Source organism: Leuresthes tenuis, unplaced genomic scaffold (assembly GCF_036924035.1).
Source record: "Leuresthes tenuis unplaced genomic scaffold, fLeuTen1.0.hap1 SCAF_17, whole genome shotgun sequence".
Lineage (NCBI taxonomy): Eukaryota > Metazoa > Chordata > Actinopteri > Atheriniformes > Atherinopsidae > Leuresthes > Leuresthes tenuis.
In genome coordinates, this window is record NW_027325371.1 from 19,046,308 (window position 1) to 19,060,646 (window position 14,339).

The window sequence follows — 14,339 nt, forward strand, 5'->3', positions numbered from 1 at the left end:
GTCATGATATGAGAGATATGGCTCATGAACTGGAATATGTGGGCTTTCTCTAAACATAACACTTCTCATTTTACCCAAAAAGTTCTAGTTTACTTCTATCTGTTTTTTTTTTAAATTGTAAATTGCAGATAGCAGCAGTTTTCTCTTTGCAGCCCAGTCATACACACCACTGTCTGACTTCTCCATGATGAACATTAACATTAGCAAATGTTGATGAACCGTCAAGTAGCAAATAGGTTATAATAAGTAATAAGTGCAGACTATTACACACCTCGTTCTTGGAGTGATCTTTGCTGGTTGACCTCTGTTGGTCTAATTTTCCGGCAAATGTACACGATCTGTCTGATTGCATGAGCTCAAACACTTAAAGAGATGATTTCTGGAACCTTTTCCAGCCTGATGAGCATCTAATTTTTTTTCTTTCTTTCTTTCTTTCTTTGGTGCTTCAAAATCCGGCCATCATACACTTTCACAGAAACTTTAATAGATAGTTTTTACATAAAAGTCTAATCCCGCTTACTGAAATAGGCTGTTTAACTTCAATTTCAGGATCATCTTTTTTTTAAATTTGTCATAGGGAGTGTTTTTCAATGAAAAAAAGGCTGTAATGTGATGTTTTTATGCTATTTTCTTAGTTCACATTTTAAGATTTATATTATGTCCTCGGTCATGCTTAGCGGAAATATATGATATTCTGAATTGTTAAGAAATATTACCAACTTTGGCCAGCTTGATCCTAGATTAACTTTATCCTGTGTAAAACGATTTAAAAGTTCTGACTCTCTTACCGCTGGTCGATATTTTCCCCTTACCTTAACGCTTCACCGATTCTTCGAGATTTTCTTTCTTTCTTTCTTTTCTTTCTTTCTTTTTTGTTTCTCTATGAATGCCTGTCCGTTGTTCTTGTAAAATCCATCCCGCCCGCTGCAGAAAGTTTCACTGCTTTCACCTGAACGCTACATCCGAGTGGGAGACCAGACTTCCACATACACCGACACAAACACACGCACGCACACTTCTTCCTCGTTCCGCCCACTTCCTCGTTTAATTTCCTCGAACCCAATTTTTTTTCTTTTGTAAAATGACACTCATCTTACAAAACAGTGGTTCTCTGATATGAAGAGCTTGTGTTAAGCGTAAATTGTCAGTATTTGTCGGTTATGAGAGCTCACTAATACATGGGTTTTACAACCACCGTCTCTCCAGCTGTAATTCATGATAGGTTTGTAGTTCTAATAGTGAAAAATTCGTCATAATAGATACTTTAACAGACACTTTGAATATATATAAATAGATATAAAATATCATACTTTGTGAGCAATTGATCAGTTTCATGGCCCAATTAGTACTTATTACATAGATATAAAGACGTAATGATGCCACCATTACCTCTCCAATAAGTAAATAAATTAATAATGCTGTTTATTATCACCTCTGAGTCAGTGTCATGGAAGACAACATGAATCTTTAGAGTGAGCAGACGAAGGATGTGACAAGTTGTCCGTTGAGATCACTGGAAAAAGGTATAGGTGCTATATATAAATCTGCTCAACACCCCCAGACAGGCAGAAAATATGTCATACCCTGGCAGTTTGAGACTGTCCCACAGTTCAAACTGATCTCTGTGTGTAGGTGTCAGGGGTAAGTACAGTGGAAGTGGTTTACAGCAAGTGTTAGAAAGGCCACGGCCCAGGAATGATGTAAAAACTATCCATTTTACTCATGTGTGCTTGTACAGAGGCTGGATCCATTTCTCTCTGTTGCCCTTTCCTGAAGAATTGCCAGTATGAAATAGTTGTCAAATGAAGCTGACAGAGATACACTGAGTCCCATCTGAGCAGCGAGGGGAACTCTCTCTTTCTCTGGTCCTCTGTTGGTATTAGTCTCTCTCAAAGGTCAATAGAACTGCCTCGACTGATGCTTATAGCTCCTGTCCAAGCATAGATGGAAACATGAAAACAAGTACTTTCTGCCTTCTTGCCAGAGGTCAACCAAACAACATGTTGACCATACTTTACACTTTGCCTCCAATGTGTTTGCTGGAGCACAATGCGTTTGCTAAATTTGACACATATTGCTCACGTAAGAAAAATGGGAGTTTAGCTCGGTGCAAGCGCTTGTGCACATTCATTTACCTTGTTGCACAGATACACACACTCACAAAGGAGAGCTCTGCTGGCTTGTTGTGAAGTTACGCTCCACACTGCTGTGCAGCGAAGTCTGTTCATAGAAAGATAGACAGAGATTGTAAGTTGACATGTCGGTAGTAGATGAGACTCGCCCACACACATGTATCATCGCATCGCTGCTCGGTAGCTGAAAGGCTTTTGTTGTCATGGTGATAACCAAATTGTGGCCTTCACAGCAAACTGATACCTCAAACTCATACACACCATCATTGTACAGTAGCAGCGTGTTATTCACCAATGGCATTCCTTAGATGGTGAATCAGTGGCGATAAAAGATTCTGAAGACACCTATATGTGCCTTCTGCTAAAAAAGAATGTTTTACTCACCTCTGACTGTGAGAGCCATTTTGACTTTTGATAACACTGCTGCATAAATTACTAAGCTCTGCTGTGAATAATTATTACATATAATATATACCTTATAATTATTCCCAAACAGCTGGTTGTGCATTTTATATCAAGAAGATATGTGTACGTGTATATGAAATAGGTAAGCATAACATTTAAGATAACTATCATTAAACAGTCTGAACTTACCTTTTCTTGTCTGTAAATTATGCTTTATCTACAGCTGACATTCCCATAAACTAAAAACCTTTCCTACGGAAAGACCAAAATCCAGAACCAAATCCACAAGAATTTGTAACTTACTCTGACAGTGAATTTTGATGGATTTTAGGGGATGTGGCACTACTAATTCACCAGTTTTACTGATTATTTAGTCATCTGACAGCTGGTCTATATCAGGTTTTAAAATTAGGTAAATATACCTTTAGAAACATTCCATTCCAATTTATTTAACAAAAACTAACCCCAAATACAGAAACAGTGTATGAAAAACTAAGAACCACCTTTAGCAGCAACACCATAAACTAATCCTCTCGGTTCGTTGTGGAAGAAGTTTGGTCCACTCTTCTTTACAACATCGCTTCAGTTCATTGAGGTTTGCGACATTTGTTTTTTCAAAGCTCTCTTAAGATCCCACCACAGCATTTCAATCAGGTCAAGGTTTGGACTGTGACTGGGTCATTGCAACACTGTGATTCTCTGTGGTAGAGTGACTGCTTTGTTTGGGATCATTGTTCTGTTGCATGACCCAGTTTGACTCTAGAATACTTTGGTATACAGAGGAGTTCATTTCTGATTCAGTGACTGCAAGGTATCCCGGTGGTGTGGCTGCAAAACAAGCCCAAATCTTTCTGCCCTCCACCAACGTGATCTGCATTATGACCAAACATCTCCACTTTGGTCTCAGCTGTCCAATGGAAATTGAACCAGATGTCTTGTGGTTTATTCAGATCCAACTTTACAAAGCTAAACTGTGCTGCCATGTTCTTTTTAGAGAGGAGAAACAAGAAGAGACTTTCTCCTGGCAGCCTTACAAACAAGCCATGCTTATCTAGTATTTTTCTCATTGTACTATCACAAAACGTAAACATTTACCAGAACAAATTAGGCCTATAGAGTCTGAGTTTTAGAGTCTGGCAGTATATTCCATTTTCTCTTGTGTTGTTTCCCCCTCTTTCCCTTGTTATTTCCACTTTGTCTATGCTTTTCCTTGGCATAGCTGGCCGGGCAGCTTGGTGATTGCTCATTCCGTGCACCTGTGGCTCATCATCCTCCCAATAGTTTATCTTCTCTGGTCTGGTACACAGTTGGCCTCTCTGTTTGTGGCTTCATTTTGTGAATTTTAGATTTTTATGTTAATCCTGCTTTTTGTCTGCTTTGGAAAATACCACCTGCCTGCCCCCACTCCAAAGCTCATACCCACCTGGAAGATTTGTAGCTGTTATGGTCTGTGGATTTTGTTGGATTTTAATTTGCAGTTTGTCCTTTGGCTTCTTGGACTCGTGCCATGTTCTGTTAATCCCTTCTAATTAAATTAGATTGGATTTTATTCTGCTTTTTTGCTCTTGGCTGTAGACCTACTCCTGTCTGTGCCCTGTTCTTTTTTTATTTTGTAGCGTCAACCCAGTAGATATTATATCTTTTAACAAATCTCTTGCTAGCCAAGGGATTCCCCATAAGACATTGCAAACGGTAATATACTGCGCCAGACTAATCCCTGCAGCCGTGAGCGCTATGGACCTTAAGTATAGGTTGGCAGTACTACTGTATATACCTTTTGAGAGGGCTACTACTTCCCAGACAGAACTGCTGGCTGTTCCCTGTTTATATGAACCCTTAGTCACCACTAAAATTACCAAGAAAGAGCTGCTGTGTGTTATTCTGACTCGTCAGGTTATTTGCCCACCAGCTCTCAGTCCTTCTGTCTAATAACCCTGAGTCTGCCAGCCTGCATCATGGTAGTCTCCAGTCAGTCAGCCCTTAGTCTGCTTTTATACTGATTGGCAGCCTGCAGTTCTGCCTATTGTCAACCTGGTCCAGCCTTGGTGCAACGATGGGAAATCCTTCAGAAGGAAGTGCTCCAACCACGGCTCCTCTGCCTCTGCTCTGCCAGACTGAGTTTCATCTTGTGGTTTCGTGGTCATGCTTTTGGGCGTGAAAAGAGGGGCCTGGACTTCAGGAATTGTCCATCCCCACTATAGAGTCTCCCGCTGCTCAACGTTCACCAGCTGTCTATCTCGCTGAGGCAGTATCATGTCAGAGCCAGTGGCCCCTCCCAAGGTTCACATCATCGCCAGGACCCACACCAAGGTCTGCAGATGATGCTCCATCAGGCCCTGTTCATCAGGGCTCTGCAGATGCCTCTTTGGTTCCTTCCCAGGAGTCTGCTGACCTGCCTTGGCACCATGTCCCCGATGGGACCCGAGACTTGAAATTGTTTGGAAAGGGTCTAACAGGTGAAACACACCTGAATGCTTTAAAAAAAAAGGATCTGCTTTTATAGAAAAACAAGTGAATTTGATGAGCAGCACATGTCTGCTACTTCCCCTTTTTCCTCCTGTAGAAGACATATGTACTTTTTCACAAAATGCTTCTGCGTTTTTCTCATTGGCTTAAATGGAACATCAATTGAACTCTCTCTCTTTTTTTTCTTAATCTAAAATAACAAAATGATTGTGACACTTTGTTACATAAAACCGAAATGTTTTTCGGTCTGAGAAATGTAGCCCACTTCATTACCCCAAGCATGTATTTTCTAATGTGACAACTTTCAAAAATAAAAGCTAAATTGAATTATATTTCTTACAATGGGCAAGTGCAGTACAGAAAATGCAAGAAATGTTCTTGAAGAAACCTCTGAGATGGATTGCTTCACACAAAAATGTTATTATTTTCAGAAACTAACTAAAAATGATTTAACTGTTCTCCTAGTGAATACATTATAAGTATTCAAAGTTAAAAAAAAAAAAGAGAGAGAGAAAGAGGAAAAGCGTCATTATACAGTATCTCTTGCCATGACTTCTGTCTTGCGTTGTCTCTTATTGTTAATAAAGTTTTGATATTCGCGCCATAAAGACAATTGAGTTGAAACATTAGCTTCATAATACACAGGTGGTCAGCTGCCACAGTTTATTAGTTTGGCCGCTGTACAGATTAAAGTATTTTATGTCATGAAGTTCGTCAATAGTTAAGAGTTAAAAGAAAAAGATAGACAACGTTTTTGTTTTAAGGAGAATTTCAGGTAAGTGATTGATATTAGTCTCTGATAACTTTATAATAAGCTACTCAACTTATGTGACAACGGTAGTCAGCTTCCTGTTTCACTGACCTGCCCTATTTTCAAGACAGTTCGTGGACTACACTTTGTTTTAAACAGGTGAAACGACTGCTATGACAGATGCGAACATCGTTTATGACAAAGTCCACTTCAGACATGATCCGAAATGGAGCGTCCGCCTGCGGGCCGCAGAGGAGGGCGGAGTGCTGCTCTGTGTGGCCTGTGTCATTGAAATAATTGAAACTGAAGAAATTGCGGTGAGGAATGCAGACTTGTTTTATTTTAATGGAATAATAATGTCTCCTCCTACCAGAGCTAACCCCTCTACCATACTGTATTTATTTCTGTCGAATATTGACTTGTATCAAACACATACTGAGGTATATGATAAGCTCAGGTGTGTTAATGAGGGCTGTATTTCACTTATGCACAAGTACATGTTGGTGAATTGCACAAAGTCCCGTTGACAATTCATTTTCAACGTATAGTGCAGCACTAACGGAAATTGCTTTTCCCTGTTCTATTGATGAACAGACTTTATTTACCCTCTCTTGTATTTATCTCTTCACTTGCTCCATCTGTCTGATGCAGTCGGTGAGGAAGACGTTTGCCCTGTCTGGTGTAATTGGGATGATGAAGAGTTCTCCAGGGGCCTTGAGAGAGCTGCTCCGTCAGGACCACAGAGTCACTCTGCATTTCATCGCTACATTATTAGGTGAGGACACTTGCTGCAGAGCATAACAAGGTGAAGGAATTTTGTGACTTTCATCGGATAATTGATGTCTCTTTGGAGGTGTATGAAGTTTTCTTAGGTACAATTATAAAACATTAGCAGTGAGTGTTTGAGCTGTGCACTGAGCTGCCTGCTTATTATGATTAACTGGCACTGGTTGTTTTGGAGAGCTTGTTGGCTTGAGCTTTTCAGACGAAACCAAGATAGTAAAAGGCAAACATATTCAAATTATTCAATAAAATCAACTGATATTACGTAACTAATAACATAGTCTAACATGTAGTGGGCATTATCAATAGACAAGCCTGACATCTTTGATGGGTTAAACCCAATATGTATTCATTTTCTGATGGACAGAACAAACTTTTAGGCATTTTGTAAAGTATAGCATTTAACCCTTTGGTCCATATACATGATATTAATTGTTCACAAAGATTAATAGACCCAGTCATGTTAATTAAAATGGGCAGTTTTTATTATAGTTTCAGGTGCTTTCTTGTGCATTTTTTTTTGGTGGCAGTGCATACTTTAGATATTAAAATTCAAAGTCATAAATGCACAAAATTGCAGGCATCATCAAGAAATAAATTTGAAGGAAACGAAAATTTATCTTTTGAATTATCTGCTATTTGACACATTTTTTTTTTTTTTACAGACATTTTGGATATCAAACAAAACTAATTTAAGGAATTATATTTTTCTTATAATAATTCTATACATTGCAGGGGGCTTGTGAAGTTTGTGTTTCAAATCTGTTCTGTGTCCTTGCTTCCCCAGTGATGCTGCAAACTGTGGAGGAACCAGTCACTTTGGAAAAGACTGATCAGGGTAGATGCCTCCTCGTGTTTGTGTTTGTCTTTGTCCATGTGTGCTCACATGCATGTGCAAACACACGGACATAATACGTATATGCACACACGTTCTGCTCATGTAGAAGTCACACAAACATACACACAGATGTTCTTAGCAGTTATTTTGTGAATGCACTGAAAAGCTAAAGTAATCTTTCATTCAACATTTCTACCGTTTTTAAGGCTCTTATTTATTTTCACATGTAGATGATCTTTCACTGCGGCATTGTGCGTAGCTGAAAAACAGAGATAATTTTGTATTCGGTAATTATTTCCGTCAGCTAAATGCAGATTTCTTTGTATCTGCAAAGCTGGCCTCTCAGCAAAGTCATGTTGTGCCACACTCAGATAGCTTGGGCTTATTACAGCTTTTCAAAGTGCAAAAGCGTTTTGGTAGATGTAAATGAGAGCATCATTTTATTTTATGGTAGCTCCCTCAAACTGCTTCAGGAGCCACTTACGCTAAAAGTTGTATGCCAGTAAAAACACACTTTGAAACCCATTTGAGCCCCGTTGGTGATGTAGTTATAATATGATTGTACATGTGGGGAAACGGCTAAAAGAAAGAACAAACTGCTAAATGATGTTCTTCATTTGCTGTAAAAGTATGAGATGTTCCTGAACTGCGATGATTTTTTTAATGAATGCCTTTCTTTGCCTTTTGTTGGATGTTCGTATACATGCATATATTTGTGTGTATTCGTGTGTATCAGTGCTGGTTCAGCTGCTTTTGGAGCTCCAGAATGAGTTGTCTTTTCACCTTGTTTTGGATGAGGTACACAAACAGGTAAGGCAAACACATTCATCCCACTCACATACATACGCAGGCACAGGAACAAGCCCAACATCTAAAACAATTTGACTGCATTTGTGTAACCAACATCATATCCTCACAGGGCTATTTAGTAAACAGGCGGCGTGCTCGTCTCCCTCTTGCTGATGTTGTGTCACCTCAGGGGGAGGCGATAGTGGAGTAGCATCATTCTGCAGTCAGTGGAAAATATTAAAGCTGTGTATACTGATGATGACAGAAAGGTATAACATCACGCAGAGCAGACAGGTCTCTTTTATGTCACTATAATAGAGTCTGATTGGATCATATTACACACATTTCGTTAAAGAACCTCCTGTTAGTGAAAAAGGACTACAGAATTATACAAGGAATTAGACAGATGTCTCGTATTTACCTCTTGAATCTGTTACAGAACTATGAACTGACACCATTTTTTGAAAGTGAGCCAAGCATGGCACACTGAGGGAAGAGGCAGCTTAATACGACCATGACTAATACAGATGTAGCTATCTTTGTTCTCCATTACTTACTGCATCAACTTTGAAGGTGTTGCATAGAAAACGTTTAGAACAAGTTCAGCAACCTATGATGCAGTTTCCAACTCTCACTCTGGCCTTATATAATGGAGACAGGAACGTTTCAGAATTCTCCGAAGGGTTGTCTTATCCACAGAGCTCAAAGTTGTGATGTTTATTGAGCTGTTGCTCTGAATTTGGGGTTGCTCTCTGAATTGATATTTCAAAAACTCTGCATAGTTTTATTTTTCAGCAGAAGTGTAATGAAAAGTGTGTATTATTGTGCAAGTCATTGGTCATGCCTGCTGTGCTGCTACATATGCTGCAAATAATGTCTTTCTAGAATCTGACGTAACATATAGTTGGTGTTAACGTTTTAATACAACTATTTATCCGTGGTAAATGCTTTTTATGATGTACAGAAAACTCATGTCCATCCAAACCTTATAGTCAGGTGTGTTCTGTGCCATGTTCATGCAGACAAGTTTTTTGACATAGCTTTATATGTGACGTTATTGAGTAGCATGTTTGTGTTTTCCCCGTCTAGCTGAGTGACCAGCAAAGCGTGAAGCGCTTTCTGCCCACCTTCAACTTCTTGGGAAACCTTGTGAAAACAGTACCTAATGTGGTCCATAGCCTCGTGACTCAGTACGGTGAGACCCTGCAACAGAAACTCAGTCAGATCACACAGTTGTGCAGCCACAGGTGTGCAGACGGTATTTGTTTTGTATGTATTGAGTACTTACACTCAATACCTTGAAAAAACACTACTTAGAAGTCGTCAGTAAAGATAGACTTACGATGAGACTTTAAGATGAGAATCTGTAATCAGCATTATTATGGAGTTTTGTGAAGTCTTAGATAAAAGGTCACACATTTTTCTAAAATGGCTTCACAGTCTATATCTTGTACAACTGTTAACTGCCTGATCCTTAGCTCACCCTTCACTGACAGAGTATCCACCAAAAATGGTAGTACAATTTGTGTAGGTCACCTTTTAAAATCCAGTTGAAACAAGATCAGGTCAGGTTTCATGTAACTGATGATGCTGTTATGTGTTATTTCTGTCTTCACTTTGGCATCTTAAATCAAAATTTAGACTTCTCCAGGAATACGTGAGAAATATTAAAAGAGCAGTTTTCAGCATTTTGTTTGATTGTTCACTGAACACAGGAAGGGATACGCACAATTAAATTAAATTGCCTTTATTGACCTTTCTGGATAAACATAATTAAAATTCTTGGGTGTGGAAAAAAATATTCATAATATACCATTGAAAAGTCTAACAAAGGAGAAGGATAATGCATGTCACCCTTACACAACTGGTGATTTAATCTCGGCTACAAGCACTTGTATGACGTCAGTGTACTCACGAAACCATTGCTCTATTTAACGGTCATTGTTAATCAGCCCCAAGCTCTCGTGTGTTATGATGTGTTTGTTTCATGCCTGAATGCCTATCTTTACATTCAGGAGTGCATGTTAGCGTTACAACAAAAAAGCAGCCACCATATCTGCTTTACAGCGCTGTATGTGTCCAGCTCCATGTATTATCATTAGCTCCTCTGAGCAGAAGCAGGTTGCGGTGAGTTGCGGCAATGCTGATGCAAGATATGGGCTGCCATTATTGACTGTGTGTGCGTGTCTGCGGCCTGTCACTCAACAGAGTCTCCGTGGGCCTGTTTGGACTAACGACAACAGAAAGGCAATGGCAACACAAGCCCAGAGCTCCCAACAGATTTGACTCTTTTTCAGCCTGATTGTCTGCCCGTCTCTCTACACGATTAACCCCTCACTCTTCTCTGCCTCACTCCTACTTTCTCTGTCTTTTATTTTCTCTTTAGTTTTTCCTCTCCATGTCTCTTATCTGACTGGCAGTGCTGTTCCCTCAGGTCTCGACTGAAGAGTTGACGCAGACAAAATGTGAGCGCAGAAAGGGAGGATGAAGCAATAATGAGATAAGGGATTAGGAAGACAGAAAAAGATAAGGAAGAAAAGTACTATAGTTTACATTGTCTCACAGTTTGAGATGATTAGAAATCCCAATTTCAAAGGTTTAGTGATTAAGGCTGTTGTTTATCTGGAAATTACAAAGAAATCTATATTTGAACCGAGGCTCACTAATTTGGGTGACTCAGACAATCATGTTTTTTTATGTATCGATATTGGTAATGGGAGGAGAAAGACAGAGAGCCAGACAGAAACAGTTTTAGTTAAACGCTGTGAAGTGACGAGTACAGAAGTACAGAGAGACTGGAGAAAGCAGATCACAAGATGAATAGTGTTGGCTCAGAGCACACAGCGTTACAGCAGGGAAGCTCAACACAGGAAAAGCCTTTGCTTCCCCTGTCAACAAAAGCAAAGGAAAACTGTTCAGTCATTTTATTTCGGCTTGTTTCCATTTGCTGTTCTAACCTCTGTGCTTGAGTGTTGTAAACAGGATACTAAACAACTGTTTTTACATTTTCATCCTCTGTCTGCGGAGGATTCTACCCTCTCATCCGCCTTTCCCATCTTCACTCGCTCCTTCTCGCTTAATGCATTGCTCGCATCTTGGCTGCTTCATACATTTGAGTTTAATCAAACGTATCTGGGGCTCTCTCCTGGGTTTTGATCTGCTTCACAGAGCAGCTGGGCTTCTTCTAGGCACTCCTACTTCATCATCTCTGTCTCTCTTCTTCACAGACTTCATGTTCCACTGATGTCTTTCTCGTCCTTCACCACCGTGCACTTCAACCCTGTTTAATTCTCTTGTCAGTGGCCACTCTATCTTTCTTGTCTCTTGCCATGTCTGTCCATAAAAATACAACCTTTTATCACACTGCTTTTTTATTTGGTCATTTATCTCCGTATAAAATGAGAGAACCATTCCAGTCATATTGTATCTGTTTTGTGTTGTTTGATGAAATAGGAAAAATACTGCATGAACACAAAGTGGTTTAGTTAGTGCAAATCATGTAATGAAACAAATATAACAAAAAGTCGAGTCAAAAGAAATGACTGAAATGGCAGATATACAAATACAATTCTGTTGTATTGATGTGATTTCATAGCACGCAGCTTCTGTCAGAATATAAAGCCAGCAGAGTTTCTCTTTGTGAAGTTAGACACCGCAGTAGCTGCAAAGATCTCTGGTTTTCTTTTCACTCTGATTTGTTTTTGTGTTTTAGGGCCTAAAATGTTCCACCTAATGACACAGATACTGTAGGTAGCCACACATTTATTTCTTTTCAGTATTTTTTCAGGGACTGTGAATGCAGCTCTCCCTCTTAGCGTTGCTGTAACTCTCTCACGTTCCCTCTCCTACAGCCGTAGCTTTCTACATCTACCTGTGCCTACTTACCGGGCTTTTTTCCCATCATCACTCTCTCTGAGGATTTATTTATTCATTTTTTTCATCCTGTCTTTTGTTGTTCTTGTGAATCTAAATCACACTTTACCTTGAAATCTCTGGCTCCTGTTTGATTTAGTCGTATTCTGCTCCCCACGTATTCTTTTTCTCCACCCTCTTTCTTGCATAAACTCCAGAAGCAATTTGTAAATCCTTTCATCTTTATGGCTGATTTTCCAAATTTCGCTCCACCATTTTCTCTCAAAGCTTCTGTTAAAGCTCAGCTGCGCTTTGTCTCTTCCATGTTGGCATCTCAGTGTTATTTCCACACCCTTAGTCTGATCACCAAGGTGAAGTTTTTTACAGCTAAAAGAAAAGAAAATCCAAGTTAATGACAACATAATGAAGTAGCCATCTTCTCATTTATCTGGCAACTACAGAGAAACTGATGTTGTTGAAATTTAAAAAGCTGATGGAAAAATCTTAATTATTTCACAATCTTGTATTTGAAGCTTCATTAGCCTTGTAATATCATTTATTGGGAGAAACTGCGACGTTCCACACATCCCCAACATGTTGCTGTTCTTTCAAACTCTGGCTATCGTCCCAATTGTCGCTATTATTGTCTGTTTACAGTAGCTGTGCTTTTCTCACAATATTACCTTTGTTTTATGTTGTTGCATTTATGTCGATTTAATTGTTCTCGTACTTTTCTTTATTCTCTTTACCGGCTCCTTTCCCATCTCTGTCTACCAGTGCCGTTGCTGGACCACCTGTGCTCGGCCTTGCTTTACCCAGATGAAGCCTTGAAGACTTCAGTGGTGTGTGTGTGGCTCCAGCTGTTGGGCACACCTGGACACACAGCAGCCCAGTCCCTGCCCAGTGCCACACGGGACAGATTATGTGTCCTGCTGCTGCAGACCTTTTCTAATGCCAACTCAGCTCAGCTCATTAGAAATTGCGCTGGTGAGACAATTATACTCTTATTATTATTATTATTATTATTAGACAATTATAGTTCTATTTATTTATTGATGTACCTTTTATATCAGATAATTAATGAAAATTACAGCTCCTGCACATTGTCTCTCTGAATCTGTTTTTACAATGTTTTGGTCCGTCTGAGCTGGCTTAGAGGATCCTCTTGTTATTGGCTACATTAGCAGCTGTCTTGATGAAAATTGCTTTGATTAAAAGCGGAATTTGGATTTACTGAGCACAAACTGGAGTTTGGAAATTGATTTCCCCACAACTGGTAATGGTTGGAACTCGTTTCGCTCGGTAAGGTATCTTATAGCTTATAATGAAACATTGGCAGAGCTGGATGAAATACCCGACCACAAGTACTTTGGTGAGAACAGAAAATAAAAGGATTTCAGTTAAATGAAAATGAAACAAAACCTCACTCCTGACGTCGGGGAAAGAATCATGAGGAGAACTGTTTGTTCTTCTCTGGCAACATTGTCATTTCATGCCTGTTCTTTTGATACAAAATATAATTGAAGACATTTCTAGAACTTTATGGACTTTGATAATACACAAGTGTGACTTTCTTTCACGAATACGCCAAATCTTCTTAAGGGCAAGGCTAGATACAGAAAGACGAGGGATTACGGTGAGATGAAAGAGTGTTGCTGTCTTGTAGGAGATTTGAGTTTTATAACGACCATAAGCCTGTCGGTGTGTGTTTAGTTGATAACTCAGAGGGAGGTCTGCTCTTGGTGCAGAGGGGTTGTTAAATGAAAGCGATTCAATTATGTTTCAGAAAAATAAAGATGAACTGCTGACAAGAAATGGACACACAAGGCTGTTTTTTTAAGTTAAACATAGCTGTTGCTGTAATCGGCGAGCTGAGCTTCTGTAGCCAATAAAATGTGCTTTCTCTGGTGTTTCAAAAGGACTACTTGTATTTTTATGTGTTTCCAGACTCGGAAAAGGAAATCCCATATATTGTATTACAATCCACTTTCAAAAGGGTTTGGAAGCGTAGTAGATAAAACCAGACATATATAAAGCCGATATTTAATTGAAAATATTAGTACAAAGACAACATACCAAATGTTGAAAATGAGAAATGTTTGCTGAGTCTTGTGAGTCTGATCCTGGCAACATGTTTGTTTTTCTACAGGGGCACCAAAGAGTTGTGTGATGCTAAAAATACGCCCAGTGGAAAATCTTTCTACTCATATAGTGAACTGTCAGTAATATGATTGGGTATACAAAGTACATTTCAGAGTTAATTTCAGAAATAAAGACTCTCTCTTACTCTTTGCAGAAACTAACTGTTTTACCTCTTCATCTA

At 39.3% G+C, this 14,339-nt stretch overlaps 2 protein-coding genes across 2 annotated transcripts in view; both read left to right on the forward strand.

Annotated features, from left to right (window-relative positions):
• The window catches only part of LOC140273649 (ER lumen protein-retaining receptor 3), a 50,336-nt gene that overhangs the window by 24,593 nt on the left and 11,404 nt on the right, over window positions 1-14,339 (forward strand). The gene's annotated exons all lie outside the window — the stretch shown is intronic.
• The window catches only part of LOC140273643 (meiosis inhibitor protein 1), a 48,978-nt gene continuing 40,566 nt past the window's right edge, over window positions 5,928-14,339 (forward strand). Inside the window, exons 1-6 of the mRNA XM_072369267.1 lie at window positions 5,928-6,071; window positions 6,406-6,529; window positions 7,325-7,375; window positions 8,112-8,185; window positions 9,254-9,359; window positions 12,794-13,003. Coding sequence (XP_072225368.1) covers window positions 5,928-6,071; window positions 6,406-6,529; window positions 7,325-7,375; window positions 8,112-8,185; window positions 9,254-9,359; window positions 12,794-13,003 — 709 coding nt within the window. The remainder of the gene's footprint in view (window positions 6,072-6,405; window positions 6,530-7,324; window positions 7,376-8,111; window positions 8,186-9,253; window positions 9,360-12,793; window positions 13,004-14,339) is intronic.